The sequence below is a fragment of the Excalfactoria chinensis genome, chromosome 11 (assembly GCF_039878825.1).
Source record: "Excalfactoria chinensis isolate bCotChi1 chromosome 11, bCotChi1.hap2, whole genome shotgun sequence".
Lineage (NCBI taxonomy): Eukaryota > Metazoa > Chordata > Aves > Galliformes > Phasianidae > Excalfactoria > Excalfactoria chinensis.
Genome location: NC_092835.1, coordinates 1,384,528 through 1,405,568, shown reverse-complemented (window position 1 = coordinate 1,405,568; position 21,041 = coordinate 1,384,528). Strand labels below are relative to the sequence as shown.

Sequence of the window (21,041 nt, the reverse complement as noted above, 5' to 3'; positions counted from 1 at the left end):
CAGGATGGAAAGTAGAAAAAAAATCAGTTACACCACTAAGCTGAAAGTCTGGGATCCTCATGTCCAGATTGCTTTTAATTTCTGGAGCAAAACCAGAATAAACTAAATCTGCTTGGGATTTGAGGAGTATTTAAAGATGAGGCAATCCACACTCTGGAGCATCTGGACAATGCCTTTAGCTGCTTGGAAAGCATGAGGATTTGGTCATGTGTGCTGCTGGGAGCTGGGGCAGAGGGATGTGCCCAAACTCCTTGTGTCCATCTCTGGCAGGAGAGAAGGAGCTGCCCTGCAGGGCAGGAGGGAAACAGCTCTGCTGCCCCACATGCAGGCTGAAAGGCAGCAGGTCTGGTGAGGAAGGGGAGTCTCCTCCTCTTGAGCACTTCTGTTGGTGAAGGTCACTAACAGATAACTCGAAATCATTAAATAACTCTTTTTTCTTTTTCTTGTAAAAGCCTGAACTGACAACATGCCCCACAGACCCTAAGGACGCTGCAGGCTTTAACAGTAAATACAGAAGTGTCCAACTCTCATCTGGAGCAAAAGCCACCTTGAACCATAAGAAGCAGAGAGATCTCCTTGTTTACTCCACAGTGCCAACAGGATGGCAGCTTTGCTTGAAAATAAAATGGTGTGGTGTGAAGAAGAGCAAAGAGCAGGAGGGACACCTGCCCGTTCCTCCAGGAGAACAAAAGCTCAGCCTCCACTGTGTTGTTATTTACCCGGAGCTCTTTCTTTGGCAGATTGTTAGTAACAACGTGCAGGGGATCAGTTAAAGCACATGCCTTCTATCTCGCTCTGCACACAGTCCAGGGTAATTTGCATGTTGACAGTAATGCTGATCAAACAAAGCAGAAAGGTCACTCCCTGCGTTTAGGCAAACTCTTGGATCTTTCCTTCTCAACTACAAAAGCACACAAGCCAAGCCAGAAGATCCTATCTGGAGCACACCGGCTCTGTGCTTTCTAAGGGAACCAATCAAAGAGCATCAGATGGCGAACAGAAGCATCTCAGCTCCCACACCAGAGCTCTGACACCAGCAGCGTTCTGCACCTGCCTGCTGGAGGAGCAATCCCAGCCATCGTTTTCTTTTCCTTCAAACAAAAAGCCAAGCAGCATCCCCTGCACATCAGGGAAGCCCTTGGGCGAGCACATCCTTCAGCCCTTCCTCCCAGCAATCACGTAACCTGGATGGTTTTTCCATCCCTAAGACCTGGTGGCAATCGGTTGCACAGCTTATGCTTCAATTTCCAGAGCAAATGGACCACAGATGCTATGTCAATATAGACATGAGACAAATACAGCTGGCTGCCAGCGTGGGCTGCACGCCAAGCGATGGAATCACCACTTGTGTCAACGTGAGCCCTCTGGCAATTCGTCACCCTGGCGCTGGCCCAGCTCACTCCGATCTGACAGGCAGAATTAGATGGCAGCACAGAATCTGGGGGCTGTCTGCTGGTCATGTCTTTCCATTCCACCACACGAGACCCAGAGCTGCATTCATATCAGAGGAAGAAAAGATCAGCGGTTAATTAAAGCCAGGCACGTTGCTCGCTGTTTGCCACGGCGCCGCTGCTGCAATGGCAGCTCCCAACAAAACCCGGAGCTCCGGCGGCCTGTTGAACAAAAATTGCTTCTAATGTGTTAACTGTCTGGAAGAGACCCCCAAAGATGGGCAGATCAGTGAGCCCCCATCGGCTCTCAGGCAGCAGCGATCAATGGCTAGCTCATACGCTCAGAGGACCACAATCAAATGTCATTATTTGTGAGGTTCTACTTGACTTCACATCCCCCTCGCAGAAAAGGCTTTATCGATCCCTCTGCGTTGAGGAGAAGGGCAATCAGACAGACTGCAGCAGGAATAACCCCGGTGGCATTTCACATTAAAACAATAGGGTCTCCTCGCAGGCACCTCCACCGATCGCTTAAAGACGCAGGAGCCCCTCCGTAAAAAAATCACTGAAGGCTACTAACAAGATACTAAGCTGACAGCAGGAAGGTTGATGTTATCAGCCACTCTCCAATGACCCCAAGGGCTTTTTCCACACTCTTAATTTCATTTTTTTTTCCCCCTTTCTTGCATCTCAGCTCTCAGAAAGCACAATGACTGCTCTCTGCTGGATAGCCTCAGTGGCAGGCAGAGAGATGGCAATTTCCTTTCTCCTACCCCTTCGACATAACATTACCCGAAGCAGTTCCTGAAGGACTTGCTGGCTACTTGGGTAAATCCATCAAGAAAAGCCATTTTTCTCCTCTTCCAGGCCTCTCCTTCCAAATGGGGAAGGTTACACGTCCCTCTCCCTTCGATCAACAGGACAAGAGAGCTGCTAACAGTACCAACTCTGAGCAAAAGGAAGCTGCAAACCCAGCAACACTGCCATGAACACCAGCAGCAATAAAGCAGCAGTGCATGAAACATCACCTCCTCACACAGTATTTGTTGTGCACTCTGCAATCCAAGAAGAGTCCTGCGTGTCTTGTGCTGTACAGGAAAGGGAGCTCCCCAGGCTTCTCCTTACTTCCTCATTCCTCTGCAGCATCAGCCCTTCTGCCCCTGGCTTGGCAAAGGCCAGCAGTGTGGCTGAGTTCTGCCTGGGTGCAGTTTGAAGTCTGAGCTGCAAAGCCACGTCACAGTGATGGTGGAAAACGTCCCACAGACCTTGGGTCAGATTAAGTGAATCCTACACATTCTACACAGATTTATCTTTCAGTCGTTGTCCACCAATCTATGACCCGTTTGTTCCACTTCCAACAGGAACAGAACCACACACTTCATCTTTGTGAAAGCTGACGGGTTTCAGCACCAAGCCATTAATGCAGAGGATGCAGACCAGCGAGGGCACGCTAATGTCATGGGAGTCTAGGACAACCAGAAACCTGTTCACTGATTGCACAGGACCTGTCCAGTGTAAATACTCCAAGTGCCATATGGAGAGAAGCATTCATCTGCTTGTTATGCTTCCCAAGGCTTTGCTTTCCACAGGCTGCTTCCCTCTGGTAGACTTTTATTTATACATACATACTTTATTACTTAACTAACTTATACTACATTCAATTGCACAGCGTTCTGGGTTAGAGGCCAAAATTGCACATTCTTTCTAGTTAATCCCATAAGGGTTGATAGTCCTAAACTGACATGACTGTGCCCAGACCCAAGACTCAACCACCCACAAAACAAACCTTTTAAAGCTGTGCAGGAAGCCATTCGGACACATCTGTCCAACTTCAGGCCTCTTCCAAACGAATGACATGCCAGCCAGATACATCTGTTCATGCCATGTCTGAGTTAGGACCCTTGAGACAGGAAGAATTTCACGTTGGAAAGTTCAGATTCACAGTGAGGCGAGGACCCAAGCTAGAGATCAGACAGCTGACATGGCCTCGTTAGCTAGAGCTCTAACGGGATGGCAAATCAAACGCATGGAACAGCAAAGCCTGCCGACAGACAGAACTCCTAATGCCACACACACACGTATGCAAATCCGTTTTTCAAAGGGAATTAGCAAACAAATTGGCCTTTTTGATTCCAGCCGAATAGTTCCAGTCCAATATCAAAACAGCTGAGAACAACAGGCACTAAAAGAGGCTTCGTATCAGAAGGTGAGATTACAAAAGTCTCCAAACAAGGCTCAGAACTGCAGAACTGCTCCGCATTCGGATTTCTTTCTATTTTTAAACTTGCAAAGCTTGTAATTAATGGCTTGAGGACATGAGGAGAATTGGAACAAATTTCAGCCTCAGCTTCCTCTGCATGTTGTTAATGGCTAGTCTGTCCACTAATGTGCTCCAATTTTACCCACATCAACCACATGTGATACAAGCTGCAGGAAAGCGAGTGAATTTTTAATCCTTTCTCTGATGTACAGTATAATTGCTGACTTTTATCAGACAGCAGTTAAACAACGGCTCAGAAAGGAATAAATATTCCTTAATTGCACAACTGCCATTTCTCACAGTAGGAGAGCGTTTGAAATGAGTAACTGGTCCCCATTATCACAGCCACACACATACTCAGACATGTACCAGTAAGTTCAGATCAATGCGGGCGTTTATTTATGACCACACAAGGTATGTAAGTATGTGTACGGGCATATATTACCATGGAGAGCAATTATTCATGTCCGACATTATCTTCCATCCACATGGGACAAGCATGCCCCCAAGGCCATTCATATGGCTCTACACACCAACATATAAGCTCCCAGTGCCTCTCACACAGGGAAAATCCTCCACGTTATGTCACGTGTGACACATGTGCTTTAGTCACATACTAACATACAAACACGTTATCTCCTTTTAGCTGCGCAATATTAGGGCTGACACGGAGCGTGCAGTGCATTTTCAGAGTCAACTTTCCTTCCTAATCTGTGTGAAAAGCAGAAACTTCCTGGAGCACTGCAGCCTTAAAAAGACAAACGCACACATTTACAGCCCTGAATGTGAACGACTCCCTCAGAGCCCACTTTTCCTTCTACCCCCAGGACATCCCAGTGAAAGAAACCACGCACTTTTACATCCACAAATGTCACTGGCACTTATTTCTGCACCTGTGATGCCTTGAGGACCCACCATAAGTTAAAGGGGGGGGGGAAGGCATAAAAAAACCCTCAATCACACAAAGAATTCCTCCCCAATACCAGCCTGCTGTCAAAACTGCTGAAAGCTGTGCCATAATGCATTGAGTTCATGTCTGAAGGTATAATCAGCAAGGAGCACGTGTGAACTTGCCATTCAAGATACATCCCAGAGTTCAGTACCCAGGTCTGAGGCAAGGAAGTCACAAAAAGAAGAAAAATCACAGTGTTTAACATCTAATTGTGAGAAGATCAGCCAGAACAATTATACAAGCGGTGCCTATTTGGCAAACAAAATGTGAAACATCTTACAGAGCGATATGGGCTCGCAGAAGTGCTGGTAATAGGTTAAACATATGGAGTGCACTGTTTTCGATGGCTGCTGTTCCTTTTCAGAGAGAAAAACAATCCACAAAGCAACAAAACAGCACATCCCTGTCCCCCTTTCCACAGCTCAGGGCACTCTGGGGAATGAAGCTTAACGTTAAGGGGCATTAAGTGATGCTTCAAGGAACACCCACTTGGAACAAGTCAGGCTTTGCTCACTTTCCTCTGCTTGTCTCTGACTTCATTCAGCACAGGGGTGCAGGTGCCACCAGTCCCACTTGGATTTTGGAGATCTGGTAGCTCTTAAGAGGCTATGAATGAAAGGCTGCTTTGTAAGTGCTCTGTGGCATCCCCCAGTTAAAACACCTCTTTAAATGGTTTCGTCCCCCCCCAGGAGAATGACTGGGAAAAGACAGAAGGAACGAGATGAAGGTGCAGGTCGGGGTGCTGTTACCTTGCTGTACTCCTCCCAGGAGTTGCTCCAGGTCCAATAGTGAGCCTTGTAAAGCCCAACTCTCACCGCCATCATCTCGTTGCCACGATAATAGAATATGGGCCTGCAAGGGAGAGCAGAACTGCATGAGAAATGCCAGCACGCCAGCCTGGGCAGCTGCTGCCTCTGCCTTGCTGATAAGGGAGACAAACACTTTAATGGCGTCTGACTTCCGATCCAGCTATCAGTCAGAAACAGGCTGCCTCCTAATAGTCTCCACTGCAAGGTTTTCAATTAACATTTTTTAAAGTGTTCATCAAGTTGAGAGCTCACACGGCGCAAGAATGAAATATTATACAGCTCGGCTGCCAGTGATTGTTAATCCTTGAACTATCAGACCCTGTTATTTCCTACAGAGCGTGCCGACTTAAACACCAAATGTCTCAGAAGTGGCGAGCGTCTGCCAGAGAAACGGGGATTCACTGAGAATATGATGCTCACACTCCTCTTTATGGCAGCATCAAGATACGTGCTGCTCCTGTTTGAGGCACAGGATGGCTGGGGGGGGACACCAGATGCTGACCTGTTGGGGATTTCATCTCAGAAAAGCTCCATATGATAAAAAAAAAGCCTGGCAGCAAGACAGGCTTCATTTTTAACTCCTGCCCATTCACTTTCCCCTGAATTGCCCTTTATGTCATCGAAACTCATGGTGAAATCTTCAACTTCTCCCCCAAAGTAACCCTAAATGTAACTCACTGAGGGCACGATCCACATCCAAAGTACACACACTACTCTTCCTCCTGGGCATCCCAGCAGTGCTCCCTTTGGTGTCCCTCAAAACATGCTCTTATTATTTGAGGGAACAGTATAAACTCCTACTGAAATGGTCTATCTGCAGTAGAAAGGTTTCAGTGGCTGCCGCAGTTTGTCCCACAAGGACATGAGACAGCCTGCTGGCAGGAGGACAGCACGGGGCTGTTTATCGCACTGGGAAGGGCATAAGCATCCTTTGTCTTTGATTCAGACACCACTAGGCAATGGCTATGGGCTCTGGTGACACTACCTGGAAAAAACACAGTCCCTTAATATGAGATAAGGTTAAAATCTCTGCATTCCAACGACAGGAGTGGCTTTAGATCTCCTCCATTCTGAAACCACCGCAGCCTTCTCTGCAGGTTCCCTGCACAAACAGTGAGTCTTTGTCCTTTGTCATTAAGAACCACTCATGAACAAAGGGGAAATGCTGCTGCCAGCAGTGCCTGGTCCTGCATCCTAACACCTGAAGTGCCCGTGAAATAAAGGCAGCCTGAGAAGCCTGCCAAAAGGCAGGACTTGATCTAAACCAGTTTCATGAACAAAACGAAACAACCCAAACAAACATGCCACACTCCAACGTGCCAGTCTCCTTTTTTCCATAAAAATCTGCCATGAGCACAGATTACTCGACAAGCTGCGATGTGCCCCTCTGACTGAAGGCACACAGGTTACGTTTTGCATTAAAAAGAACCCAACAACAAACGTTGCCATCGTTGAAAAAGGCTTTCAGCTTATACTGAAAGTTCCACTGTCACCAATTCCTTTCATGCCCTCTCACTTGTTTTCCTTTATAAACTTAAAAAGAACCCCACAACTGCATCCCCTCCAAACGCCTTGGGGCAATGGGAACTGTGATGTCCCAGTCAGGTTTGGGGTGGAAAAAGAAATAGGGAAAAAAAAATAAATCAATGAGAAAACAAAGAGTCATCACGAGACCTTGAGTAATTATTATAGCAACACGAATGGCACTGCTGTAAGAGATGGGTGGCTGATATTGCCTTTCCCCCCCCCCTCTTTTGCTGACATAAGAAAGCTCTACCAAAGTAGCAGGTTGTATTTGCAGGACCTGCAGTCAGCCAGCAGATGAGCTCTCAGGTGATGCTGCACACATACTTCTCGCTTTAACAGGCACATAAGCAACGATCTGTGGAACAAAGGCTCACATCCAACGCAGAAAAGAATTCAAGTATGTTTTGCATGTGTATGTTTCCTTGCTGTCTCACTAACAAAGAATATGTTTGTACTCAGGATTTCCCAGGCTGCCAAATTAACCAAACCTCAACAAAAATGCCTCTCTTGACCTCCAGGCCTCCCAGTGACAGCCAAGGATGTTTGCTGTCATATCTGCACCCAAACGGTATTCCTTCATATAAGGATGTCAGCTCTTTAATTCCAACACGCCTTTATAAAAGCACCTAAAGAAACAGGACCTTGGGAAGAGGTGGGCTTCTGGTTCACCTGCGGCAGCCCAGCCTTTAATTCCAGCCTCTCTCAAGCCAGAAATACACTCTGCAAAGAGCCAATATACTCCTGGATGTTTATTCCAGTAATAAATAATGCATTTTCCCCTACCCAGGCTACAGTTCGCAGGCTTTTATCTCCCTTGTTGCCATATGCTGTTCCAAGGATCCCCGCTAACCCCCTGACATCTGCATTTGTCCCCAGACTCCATCGTACAGCAATATGTCGTGTGTCAGGAAATCTCACCTCTGCCTGCTCCAGCAGAGGATTTAATGCACTGGTGCCACCTCACTTCATCGGCTAGGAGCAAAGATGCATCTATTCAGTTTATAAAGTAATTCCGTAAACTCAATTTAAAAAACAACAAAGAAAAACAACAACAAAAATAAGGCAAAGCTTGGCACCACTTCAGTTCGGAGGCAAGGATCAGAGCTCCAGGCTCATAACTGACCTGTCAATTAGCTTGCCCTGCAAGATGGCAGGTAAAAGGTCGATGCCGTCAATCTGTCTGTCACTCGGAGGCTGCAGACCCACCAGGGAGAGGCTGGTGGTGAAGAGATCCATCACGCTGCCCAGCTGGCGACTGACCTGAAACATCAACAGAAATGCTTTTGCAAAAAGACCTTCAGTAAAAGCCATCCAGGAGGAGGCTGCCCTCCTCCATAGCAAACCTTCTGCCTCCTGAACCTCTCTTTGAAGAGCATCGCCCTTTGCAGTGCTGCAGCCACCAGCAAACCTCATGTTAGAATAACAAAGGAGATGATCGATACTTCTCCACTTCCATTTTCCTCTCTTTTCCTTCTCACTTCTCTCCACGTATCCAACTCTAAGGAGCATTTTTGTTGGGTTTGGTGGTTGTTTTTTTTTTTGCACAGTTCAACCTCATTTAACAAATTCTGAGTCATTTGTGGATTGAAAAATCAGCACTTCAAACAAGGAAGGGGAGAAAAAAAAAGGTCCTTGATTTGTTCCCTCCCCAGGTCATCTCTGTATTCCAGAATATCCTCAGAGCGTGCACAGAAAGCACAGGGATAGATGGATAACAACAAAAAGAGCCTGATGACTTCATCTGCAAACCATTTCCAACAATTCAAGAACTGTAAAGTTGTGGTATTTTTAGTATATATTTTAATAAGGGAGAAAAACATCTGGTTTTGGTTCCAACAGAGATTTGCAAAGCTTTCCCCCCCCTCTTTTTTCTTTTTGCTGTTGTTCTTATTTTTTTCTTCTTTAATTGGGAGCCACACTTCTCTCTCTCTGTCTTGTCCTAAAAACGTTCTCTTCTGACTGATCCCTTCTGAAGCTTTGCTCCCATCCTCCTTGGGTTAGCTACAGCTGGCTGCTGTCAGATGTTTCATTAGCCAGCAGCACACTGCACCGAAGTGGATAAGATTCAAACCAAGAGCAAGCATGCTTTGCACCAGGATGCACCAGCACGAGATGTGATGTGAACAGAGCCCTTCTCGCCATCTGATACAAGCTCCCAGTGGTAACTTCAGAAGCACGCTGTGACCAAAACCCACTTCCTAGCAGCTTGCTGATATGAGCATGAACATCACAATGCAAAGCCTTTCTATCTCAGAATCCTCCTTCTTGTCCATAACAGACCCCCAGCCTGAGGGCCACACTAATTACTAAAAAAACAATGATAAATGATAACATGCTAATGAATATTTGCAAGATTTTGGTTCCCTTGCTCCCGAGGAAAGAAAAAATGAAGGGAAAATGCTATTTCTCCTGGGATACTGGGACTAAAGGAAGAATTAGCAAGTTAAAAACACACCAGAAGAATTGAGAAAGCAGCATGCAGAGGACTGATTACAAGTTGAACATTACAATATCGCATTACTTGATTACAGCAATTTCAAACCGTAATGGCTTTCATTCATCAAAAGGTGTTGGCAGGAACACGTAATATGAATGCTGGATGTGAGAATGCTTTCTCACAAGTCTTATGAAGCAAACAAGGTGCAAAGATGCTTCAAGAGGGAGCCCTGAGCACAGGAACCCTCGCCCAGGAAGGCAGGGCAATTGATATGTCTTGGGGAAGGCCTTGGGCAAGGCCTTGGGCATTAGCTGTGAAGCCTCATTCATAGACACTGGGATGCTCCCATGACTGTCCCCTCGCTGAGGTTCCTCTCTGGTCTTATGTGTGTGTGCAGAAAACATTGAAATACTAAAAACCAGCATGTAGAAAAACAACAACAACCCAGAAAGCATCAACTCTCTCCTTCCAGAGCCAGACAGATTCATGAGCCGCCGATGCTGGGAAAGCTTCTCTCCCTGAGGTCAAAGGGGATTACAAGAGCTCAGCATCTCAGCAGAGATGCTCAGTCCCTTGTAGGCTCATCTGCCGGCTAATTTACCTCGAGCAAGCCTTAAGAGAGCTGTGGGGTCAGCAGAACAGCAAGTGCAGAGCTCAGAGTCCAATCAGAGCAGACATGGCACAGGCCTGCTCCCTTCTCCTGCCACACCAGGCAGGCAGAACAGCGTCCGAGGCTTTTTGTTACGAGGCCTTGCAATTCTACAGCAAATCCAAAAGTCACTTTCCTTGTTGTCGCTCCATCCCCTTGCCTCAATCTTTCGATAACAAGCAGCAAGAGGCAGCTGCTGACCTGAGCCTCGTGCCTCTAATATCACCTAATTTATATATCGCATTGTGACAACCCTGTGGGGCCACCACAGCCTCCTTGTACCCGCTCCTTATTAACCATAACCAGACGTGGATGACTCTCTTTAATCATCCAATTACGTTTCTGGTCTCAGACTACATTTTTCCATGAAGCAGAGAAAACTTCTTAAGGAAATTAAATGCCCGTGCCACAGCCACTTGGATTTATCTGTGCTCTGCAGCACCGCATTGTAGAACGGGGGGAGGGTGGAAGGGGGGGAAAGGTTAATATTTATATAAAACTTTGAAGTATTTTCAGAGGAAAAAATAATAATAAAAAAATAAAAAAATTAAAATTACCATTTTCTCCTGTCAACAGTGCTCTTTCATTTTAGTCGCCTAAAAAGAAAAAGAAAAATCCAGAGAGGGCAACAGCCCGGAGAAAATAAATAATATATAAGAAAGAGTGAGATCAGATATTGCTTGTATCAGCGAGAAACAGCCGGCATTACGCACGTAAGAACGGATTTTTCCCCCCCTTCTTCCTCCCCCTTCTTTTTAATAAACTCTCAGTATACACAGAACGTCTTTAAGAAAATGAAATCCTTTTGCTGTGGGCCACGTCGCTAGAAGAAATAGTCACCAGTGCCGTTATCAGGGCTTTCAAGCTTTAACTCTGAATCAAAGGCGACAATTAATAAAGTCGCCCCCGCCAGGAATGGGAAAGGAGGAAAGCTAAATATTTGAAACTGGGTGAACAAATGTCAGGGTGTTTTTAAATAAAATCCTTTTACAGTTATCACAGCGAGCAGACCTGATATCCCTGTCTAATTCAATTTCAATTTGCGCCCCACGGGAGATAGCGAAGAAAAGGTTGCAATGCTGTCTTTGGGTTGATATGTTCTTTTCTCCTTCAGGAAGCAGGCACGAGAGAGGAAAGGGAGGAGGGCGAGGGAAGAGAGGAGGATGCAAATACCAACAGAATAGGATTCTTTTTTCTTTCTTTCCTTTTTTTTTTTCCAGCTGGATCCTTCCAGAAGGCAGATGCGATGCGGGAAATGCTGATTTGATGTGAATTCACCTGGAAAACACCGCTGAGGAAGAAACTGCAGAAAGGCTGTTTTCCTGTGAATAAATATTCCTGACGGGGGACCTGAATTACTGAATGTTGATGCCAAGAGCAACACAGACTCCCAAGGCACCCCTCTCCCCAAAATAACTGCGAATCAGCCAACCGCGCCGATTACCCCCAACCTCTATCGACGTCCTGTCAAGCGCCAGCGATCCTGTCACCTCACTTCTTTTGTTTATGTAAAAAGGCGCTCCTTCGGTTAAACAAGCTGCGCCCTTTCACAGAAACCGAACAAAACATAGATATCAATGAGATGACGAGGAGACTGCCGGAGTCCATCAGCGGGATGAGCCTTCCAGCCAATAGCTGGATTGCACAGGCCAGAGGCACACGTCTGCTTTTGCTGGCTGCAGCTGTGCCAATTGAGATGGCTGCTGGCCCAATGTTTGCTCTGCAAAACCTCCATGGCTGGAACAGAGCAATCCCAGCGCAGGACAGAGGAGCAGGTCCTTTGGCACTCCTGGGAAGCCCTCCGCTTCCACCCTGGTTCAGGGCACCCAAGCCTTTGTTTCCTTCTGCTCATTCAAAAAGGGAGTGCGGTGAGACACTTGGAAGCTGTCTTTCCATGTTTTGCATGGACAACACAAGACTCAGATGGGTTTCAACTCACAATCAAGATGACGTTGAAGCCACATTCTCTGTAAGATACCAGAACGAAGCCAAAAGCATACCAAGAAACACGTCTCTTCACTCGCTACTTCCAAAGAGGCCGATAAGAAGCAGGAACTACAGGCACACTACATGCTTGCACAGACTAAGCTGTATTTCACAGAAGCAATGGCAAACCTCTCACCTGCAGTTAGTGCTCCTGTGGGTATCACTGCTGGAGCCTCGATGGCAAGAATGCAAGCAGAAAAGACATGTAAGTAGATGTCACATACTTACTTATCTGCAGCAGTGCCATATTGGGGTACAGCTCAAAGCAAAGCAACGCATCCTGAGCACGCTGTTCAGAACAGGCTTCTCAGGGTGCTCGAGTGAAGTGTAACACCTGCAAGCACAGGCATCTGGCCGACAGCTCCAGACTGGAGCCCAGCATAAGGAGAATTCGGATTTAAGCACGTGTTTAAGTGCCAAGGATGATACCAATAGTGGTGCAGGAGTGGGTTCTTGGGCACACACCTGCCCAATGCTCCTTCAGCACACGCTCCAGCTTGCTGAGCACACACATGCTCCTTGCAGCACAACATCAGCCGGTGCACCCGATGTCTGCTCACAGAAACTCACACAGCTTCAGCTGTCACCTCATGCAGGAAGCCACACATCACACCAGGCTACCGAGACTGCTTCTTGCAACAGAAAGCTACCCTACACTCAGTACTACCACTGCGAGTGTGGTATGGGGATGTTACGCTCAGAAAATGAACTGGCCTCCAGATTTCTTTGCTTGTGTTCCTAATTATCGTTGGAGTTAATACAATGGAAAGAATGCTTAAATTCGGTATTTGCTTGTTCCCATTTAGAATGCATGTTTACTTTTAGCACATTATCCAGTTTGGACATGGAAAACAAAACAGTCGGCTTCAGTCTCATGTTCTCCTATGCCAGCCCCAGGCTGTTGTACTTGGCTCGTAAAGACTTTATGGAAATGTTTAAATTTAAACAAAAAGGCTGTTTTCATTTCAGATTAAAAAAAAAAAAATCATAATAAAACATCCCAAGTAGGCTTTGTGAATTCCTTAAAAATGAGGAAACCAAACCACCCTTCTGCCCTCAGCTGCGGATCTGGGATATCTGATGGCATCCTCCACAATGCAAACAGTAAACTGTCATTATCCATGATCAATTAAGCCACTGAAAAAGAATGCGACTTCGAAAAATAGATATTCTCTTTATGAATAGTTCGCAGTTTTAAGCTCAGTGCCCAGCTAATGAAGTATCACTTTCTTCAGGGATGAGAGATGCTCACAAAGGGGAGGGAATCTGTATTATTTACTAGGAACCCTGCCTGCAGAAGAATTGATTGCATCTTTCTTTAATGAGAACTGGGACAAGAGAGGCTGGCAGTGTCACCAGAGGATTATTTTGAAGTGATGGTTATCTGAATTTGTGTACAGGCAGATAGGAGCAATATTCTGGTATCTAGACCTCCCCGAGTGGAACTTTCATCACACACCAAAGTGGGAGCTGCGAGGGTCAAATCACTTGATACTTTGAAGTGCAGAGGGTGTGCGCAGGCAACACGCTCGTGCTCTAGACTGGGATGTACAAATGTGTGTTTACACTTCAGCTTGTTCAAATATGTAACCCACTAAAACTACTGTGGTCCAAAAGAGTAAAGGGTTTGAACTATGAAGACAGAAAGGCCAGAACACACAGTGCTTCCCAGAAGTGCTTACCATAGGCACAGCAGTTGCAAATTTGCAATAATGGAGAGGGATGGTGCTGTGGAAGCAGCCACCAGCTCCTTATTTAGACAAGTATCAGGACTGAAACGCTACAAGTCTGACCTAAAAGCCCACTGAGTTCACTTCTGTCCACTCAAACCAGATCAGAGCTGCTAAGAGATACTCACTCCTCCTGCAGGTATATGTCCAGGCCACCAAGCAATAGCTGGCTCTCTCATGCCACCTTCAAAGGTTGTTTGTTTGCCACAGAGAAAAGGACCGTTGCTTCCTCCTGGAGAAAGAAACGATGTCACAACCCCCCCTGCACGCCAATAGCACACAACAAAGGAACACTGTCAACTAGGAAATGTGTAGGCTACTCATAAACAAGTTTCCATTTCTGCGTGAATCATTCTTCAAATAATACATCCAGAGTTGATTTTGTTGATTGTTTGTTTGTTTTAAATCCCTTTATGATGAATTTTAGGAGTGTCATTTTGGCACAGGGAGAAACAGCTAAACACTACTTGCCATCTACTGAACAAAGAAGACACAGAAAAGACTTTGAGGTATCTTCCTTCCCTTTAAGGGTGTTAACTGCTGTTTGCAACTTAAGAAATCTAATACATTGACAAGAAAGACTGTTCTCCTCATAACCTTTAACAGTACCAGAGCAGCATTAGATGCAGAAATGAGAACAAAAAAAAAAGTAATCATGCATTCCCTGAATGTCCTCTCTCAGAGATAGCAAGTGATTTGCAGGAATGCCTGGGTTTTTCACCCAGCCTTGCAGCAGAGCTTACTGAAGAACAAACAGGCTGATTCCAGGTCACACAAAGTCAAACACAGTGGCTCAGCTGACATCAGAGCTCAGGATACTCCCTGCTCTGTGGTCTAATAACCACGAGACAGTTTGCCTCCAAATAGAAGGGAGTGGGTTATAAAATCAATTTGCAATGACTCCGGGAGAAACAATCATTTAAACAAAGGAAAACAAAAATAGCTTTTCTTCCTGATCTTTTTAAAGAAGAAGGGGCTCCCGAACTCTGTCATTACTTAGATGCACAAATCAACGTTTGGCAGACGGAGAATAAAAGTCCTGCTAAGTTATTGTGCTTGGGCCTAATTAAAATCTACCCAACCACTGTCAGTGCAAAGTGGTAAAGCATACAAGTGACCAGCTACACCAGGTTCAGCACAAATTCCACCTAGCTGAGCATACCTCCTCCAACAGTCCCCTGAAAGAAGGAATGTGAGCAGAATTCACTCTAAATGTGAGTGCTATAAACTCTGAGGCTCCACCTAATTGCACAGAGAATGAGGGAAACTCCCAGGTACAGATCTCTCTTCTCCCTCAGACATGAAGATATAAGCCTTGAGCTCATAACTGCGGTCCAGCTTTGTTAATTTGAGGCTCACCTTGTTTAGGAGCTGAAATGAGAGCAGCCCCATTATCAGAGGTGAAAAACACAAAAGTGTTCTCACTGATACCCAGCTTCTGAAGATGCTTTAGGATTTTTCCAATGCTATCATCAATTTCCCGCACAGCATCCCCATATCTGAAGCAAAAGTAAATGTAAAACATTAAAGGCAGCAAAAGAGGAAAAGACTCACACAGCATAATATAGTGAAAAAAGCCACAATGCTTTTAGCGAGCACATTTTAAACCTGTTCTGTGAAAAGAAACACTTTCCTCGTGCAGCGGGCACTGCAATAAAAGTTTTATCAGTGTCACTGCAAAGCCTGTGCCTCATACCTGCCCAGAGCAGCTTCTCCTGGATATTAAGAGTCAGAATTTGCTCAGCTCTGAGCCACCCCTGGACAGAAACTAGAAGTGATAAATATTTCACTATTGAGGTTCTCAGACACAGGCAATATCCCTTTGCCATAGTCCTAAAGCTAATAACTCCATTTTGAGTTTTGATATTGGTTTGAAATTGCATCCTGAGAAGCGAGGCTCATCATGGCTGCAGAGTTACTCTCACCTCCTGTTAACTGTGTTTTTCAAACACGCTTTTCTCTACTTGCTGCTCTGATTTATAAGCCTTTAAAACAGACACTAATCATACAAAAGCCTTCCAGAAATCATAATGCCACACACAGCACTTACACAACTGGCAAAGGAGCTTAGACTTCCCACTCCCATTTTAGTTGTGTGATCTTCAGTTATGATTATAGGAAAAACATTCAAGTACAACCCAAGCAAAGTCTTCACTAACACATGCACGTGTACTTTTGAGGAACTATCTATGTACTTGGTTATAAGAACACAGAGGGTGGGAACAGGTTGCCCAAGGAGGCTGTGGATGCCCCATCCCTGCAGGCATTCAAGGCCAGGCTGGATGTGGCTCTGGGCAGCCTGGGCTGCTGGTTGGTGACCCTGCACATAGCAGGGGGTTGGAACTGGATGATCATTGTCCTTTTCAACGCAGGCCATTCTATGATTACGATTCTATGATCTAATGAATGTCACTGAGGCTTTACACTTCCCCAGCATGAGGTATTAACTAATAAAATAGGAAAAAAAAAAAACAACCCAAAGAACACACAAAAATAAGACTCACCGTCCTCTCTGACTAGTGCCCAAGAAATGTTTGGAAGCATAAACAGGAGCATGAGTGGCATCGATTGCCCAGTATAAAAAGAACGGCTGCTGGCTGGCCTGCTGCTTGCTAATGAAATCGAGAGCTTCCTGTAAACAACAATAAAAAGGAATGCAACAGAATTGCCTCCTGTCATCCAGGTCTCTTCAAAACAAAAAAACACAACCAAAAACCAATAGAAAAACAACCATAAAGTCACTGCGGGTTAGAAACCAGCACTAAAATAAACCGTACCTGTAGGTAGATCTGAGTCAAGTTGGCTTCACCCGTCTTCAGGTCGATTTTGAAATCTTCATAGTATCTATAAAGAATCAGAGAGAAATAAAAGAACAAATCCGAAGGAATCCGCAACACAAAAATGCTCCCCATGCCATTAACGACACAGCAGGTGGAATCCTCAGTTAGGTAACCAACCAACTCTGTTCAGGTATTAAAAGCAGCGTCATCCTATTTCTAATTATGGTAGAAAGCAGTGAAATGACCAGATTCTAACTAATGATGACTGCAAGATTTGGACAAACCCGAGCCACTGATTGCTCACTGTGAGCTCTGAGAATAGGGGCAGCACACATAATAACCTTATGGCACTGCTCCTTCAGTTGAGAGCTGTCTGACATGAGTGATGCTTTTAGAAGTACTCTAAAATGTTCAGGGAGACAGAGCAGCCCTGGAATCACAACGTGGGCTGCTCCAAACACGTTGTCCTTGACGTGTCTTCAGACAGCAATTAAGCAAAGAAGGGCAGGTGGCAGTCCTCAGGAGAATAACAGCAAGTGAAAAGAGATGACACCGGGCACAAAAGCAAAGAGTGAGAACGGTACAGGCTGCACACTTGCACAAACAGAGGTTACTACAAAGCAAGGAGAGGAGGAAGAAAGCAGCCTTTCAGTCCTGAGTGGAAGCAGCTTCCAAGAGAAGCAGTGGAATGAAATCATCACAGGAAGCCTCCGGGCGCAACAGGATAAGCAAACATCTCAGGGAGGTGCTGCGGAGCAGCCGCCATCCACAGATGGTCTGCATGCAACCTGCAGGTTGGCCTCAGCACTCGGGCTGTTATTAATCCTCACAATGGAGCACCTAACTTCATCTTTCATGAGCTTGAATTTTAAATTTAAGACAGGAAGGCAGAGCTGAGGGAAACGGGACTCCTGCAAAAAACAGGAGTTTAGAGGGAACTTCAGATGCCGACTACCATGCTGAGCCTCTGGGAAGCGCTACTACTGCAGAAGTAGGGCTTCTGAGATGTGAAATCCACAGAGCTCCTGACAGTTAATCCATACCTTGCTTCTGTCTGCCTCGTGTGCTTCCCCACAAGGCCTTCCCTCTCTCTGTCTTAACTCCAGTGGAAATCGCTATCCACAGCTTGGATGTTGGCCAGCCTCAGACTCGCTCATGGATGTTAAGCCAGCAGCTACTTAAAGACCTGAGCACAATCTTCCATTCAGAAAGATGGACAACCAAGGAAAGAAAGACCATTCCACGTCTGTTTCCTTCTATAAGTAACTGCTGCAGATGGTCACTGCAGAGCACGGTAGATTAAACCAGCCTTGGGCTGGGCTCTGATCTGCATCTCATGTGCTTCACAAACTTTTATAAGTATCTTTTCTGCGTCAGCACACTGCTGAGCTGCAGAGCAAACAGGCCTTCAGCACAAAGCATCTCAGAACGCAGCCGAAGGAGGATATTCCTCATGTTTGGCACACTGCAAGAGTCCTCCACACAGAGCAAAGCTCCTGCACAGCACTGGCCATTCAACCACACCTGAAACTCAGCCTGATTCTGAAGCAGCTTCTGGTTCTGCCAGCCCCCTTCCACTGGTACTAGTTTGCTATACTAGCTCACCTTCCAGCACAGAAACATCAGCAGGGAGAGCAAGGAAAAGAACATTCCCGGCAACCAGGTAATGTTTTTGAAAGCAACTGGCAGGCAATTAGCTGAATTACCTGCCAATCATTTCCCAGTCCCTATACACAGGGATATTTGGGCGTGCTCTGTTATCATAAGGTCCAAAATGGCAGTTTGGGGATCCAAACCATTCATCAAAACCATGTTTCAGGGGGTGGAACTGGGGCCTGTGACCCAGATGCCTAGGAACAAAAGAAACAGATGAGTTAAAATTCTACCGCATTGAAGCAAACTATAATCTCATCAGAATGGTATGCAAGAAAACAATCTTTGCCTAAGAAGAAAAACTTCAAGCATTTTAATCAAAGAAACAACTGCAGAACACTGTCTCGATCTTCCTTGTCACAAACGGATCCACGCAGAGTTATTCCAGTGCTTACATACATCCCATTTCAGCCTACTGTCCACCCTGCTTTCCATTACTGCCTTCCATTGGTGCCTTCTCTCACGCTGTCCTGACGGTCTGCACTGCTGAACTGCACTGCCCAAAGCCACCGCAAAGACGCACATGATGTTTTGCTTAAGGATTCTGATCTATAACAAGTCGCTTTTATACCACTGAGCTATAAAAAAAAGACTCACGGCAAAGCTCGTGAAACGTACTGTTACATTTGCATTCCTTTTATGGAGTCTTTATTTTGCCAAAATGGTACAGAGAGACCCGAATGTAAATGAGAACAAGTTCTTGACGTGCACAAGTGAACATAAAACCTATTTAGCAACCACTGACGACAGCTGCATTCTACTACTCTGCTTGAAAACTCTCCATCCTTGCTTTCAAGCTAAAGCTCCTTCCTAATCTCCTGCTTCTTGACTGCAAACTCTCCATCTCGAAGATAAAGAACGCCCATCCTCTCCCAATCTCTGAAGACGATCTTTGTACCTAAATGTTTATTTAATCATTCCAGCTTCTACTCACAAGTCTGCATCTGCAACCTGTCCGTTTTGTGCCATCACTCTCTGCACACTTTCTGAACATAAGGGACATAAAATGCATTACCTGGAATAAAGTGAACCACGGTGTCATTTTGAGCTATTCCAAAATGAGTTGCAGCATAAAATAATCATCATTCCAGCTATGATAGTACCTCAGTGATGTAACTAAAACTGCAAGCCTCCAACACACGACTCTCCCCTTTCCTCCTCTCTATATAAAGTGCTACAAAGCTACGCCAGGGGAATAACAGGCGACATGAGAAAACATCTTGCACTAAGAGAGACCCAAGTGAACGTAAAAAGGAAGAGACATGAAGGAAGCATACAATAATCACTGAGATGCAGAAGGCGGACTGTTCTTTCCCTTTCACATCACACACAAACACACACAAAGAGGATATTTAATGAAATGCAACAAATTCTGAAGTGTTCAGAGAAAAGAGAAAATACTCGACTTGCAAACATACAATTGAACCGTGGAACTCACCGTTACCCTGAGAAGGTTATAAAGGGGATGTTTAAAGGATAAAAAAACCTGCTGGAAGACTTCAAACCCTTTAAAAGCCCTGAAATCCTACAGGGACTATAATGAAAGTCCCATTGAATTACTGCATTACACCTCTTTGTTTTCCCCCCTCCAAACACCCTTCTACAAAGCAGGTGATATTCACAAATGCCAGAGCGTGCTGCTGCATGCTACCATTCCCAATCCTCTCCGGTACAACGGTTCCTGGATCCATAATGATAGTGCACTGCACGTTGGTATTTAGTCTGCTTCGTGCTAACAGCTGCAGGTCCTTCCAGATTTGCTGTTTTCCAAATAACTGCCTGGAACCAATCTGGATCTGAGTTGTTTCTTTCTTTTCCCTGGGCGGATGAATTTGCATTTATTAGCACTGAACTGCATCTTATTGCATTCAGCCCACTGATCCGATTCTTCATGGCTACTCTGCTGTTTGGATTCGTGATAATAAATAATTCACTGTCTTTGCTTAGTTTGCTTTCTCTCCAATTCCAGCACTACCGGTGAATCCAACTGCAATCCAACCTTGCCATTCTCTAACTTATTAGCAAAACTGCTAAAGAAAATGTATCCCATTACTTTCCTAAACAGCATTCCACCTCCCCCCCACCCGGTATTAATCCTATCTGAAGTCTCTTCATTAACAACTACTCTATTAACTAAGCGGCACTCAGCTGGGGTCTGTGTAGTTCTGAAGCTGCTATTTATACATTTATTTATTACAGCGCTGTTCCAAATTGTGATCAGAGATCCCCATGCCCTGTAGGATCCCATTAGAGCCTACAAGCGCATTTGAAATTGCAATGTTACAAATGCACCAGTTTCAGCCATTAGACCTGTAATTCCACCGCCTGTGTTTGAACACAATACCTTTCAGGCTTTTCCTTCCCAGTTCTTCACAGACATTGCAAAACATCTGCAAAGATTTTGCTGTACTCCCCCGAAAGTCAACGAAGCCAAAGCACAACGTGCACAGAGAGCTGGATCAGCTCTCTGGTTCTTCTAGAACACCTGGTAGGAACAGCTACCCTGGCCAAGTCCCTCCCCATCCACCCTCATCTCCTACACTAAGTGAACAGGGTTCAGCATGGCTCTGGTTTCAATCCACTCATCTTCAAGCATCTGTATCTCTGTTTCTGTACCATACACTTCTCCCCTCCCCGGCCTCCCAAAAAACCTAGTGCAATTCAGTCTATTAAAAAGAAGAACAACTTATAGCAGGGGACAAAGATAAAAAGCACGTAGGAGCCGAAGGCAAGCTCCAACAGAACATCTTGGCACTTCTTGATGTAATTAAGTAGCGTGGTACATGGATGAAAGCACAAAGAGCTGCAGGGTCTATATATACGTACAGATGTACGTATGTACTTGTAATGCTAACACTCAATTCGGA

The 21,041-nt window shown here is 45.4% G+C and overlaps 1 protein-coding gene across 1 annotated transcript in view; it reads right to left on the bottom strand.

The window, feature by feature from the left end:
• The window catches only part of GALNS (galactosamine (N-acetyl)-6-sulfatase), a 42,583-nt gene that overhangs the window by 15,250 nt on the left and 6,292 nt on the right, over window positions 1-21,041 (bottom strand). The window contains exons 5-11 of the mRNA XM_072346194.1: window positions 18,228-18,371; window positions 16,519-16,585; window positions 16,246-16,373; window positions 15,101-15,240; window positions 13,870-13,973; window positions 8,063-8,199; window positions 5,353-5,455 (exon numbers count right to left, since the gene is read on the bottom strand). Of these exons, the coding sequence (XP_072202295.1) occupies window positions 5,353-5,455; window positions 8,063-8,199; window positions 13,870-13,973; window positions 15,101-15,240; window positions 16,246-16,373; window positions 16,519-16,585; window positions 18,228-18,371 (823 nt within the window). The remainder of the gene's footprint in view (window positions 1-5,352; window positions 5,456-8,062; window positions 8,200-13,869; window positions 13,974-15,100; window positions 15,241-16,245; window positions 16,374-16,518; window positions 16,586-18,227; window positions 18,372-21,041) is intronic.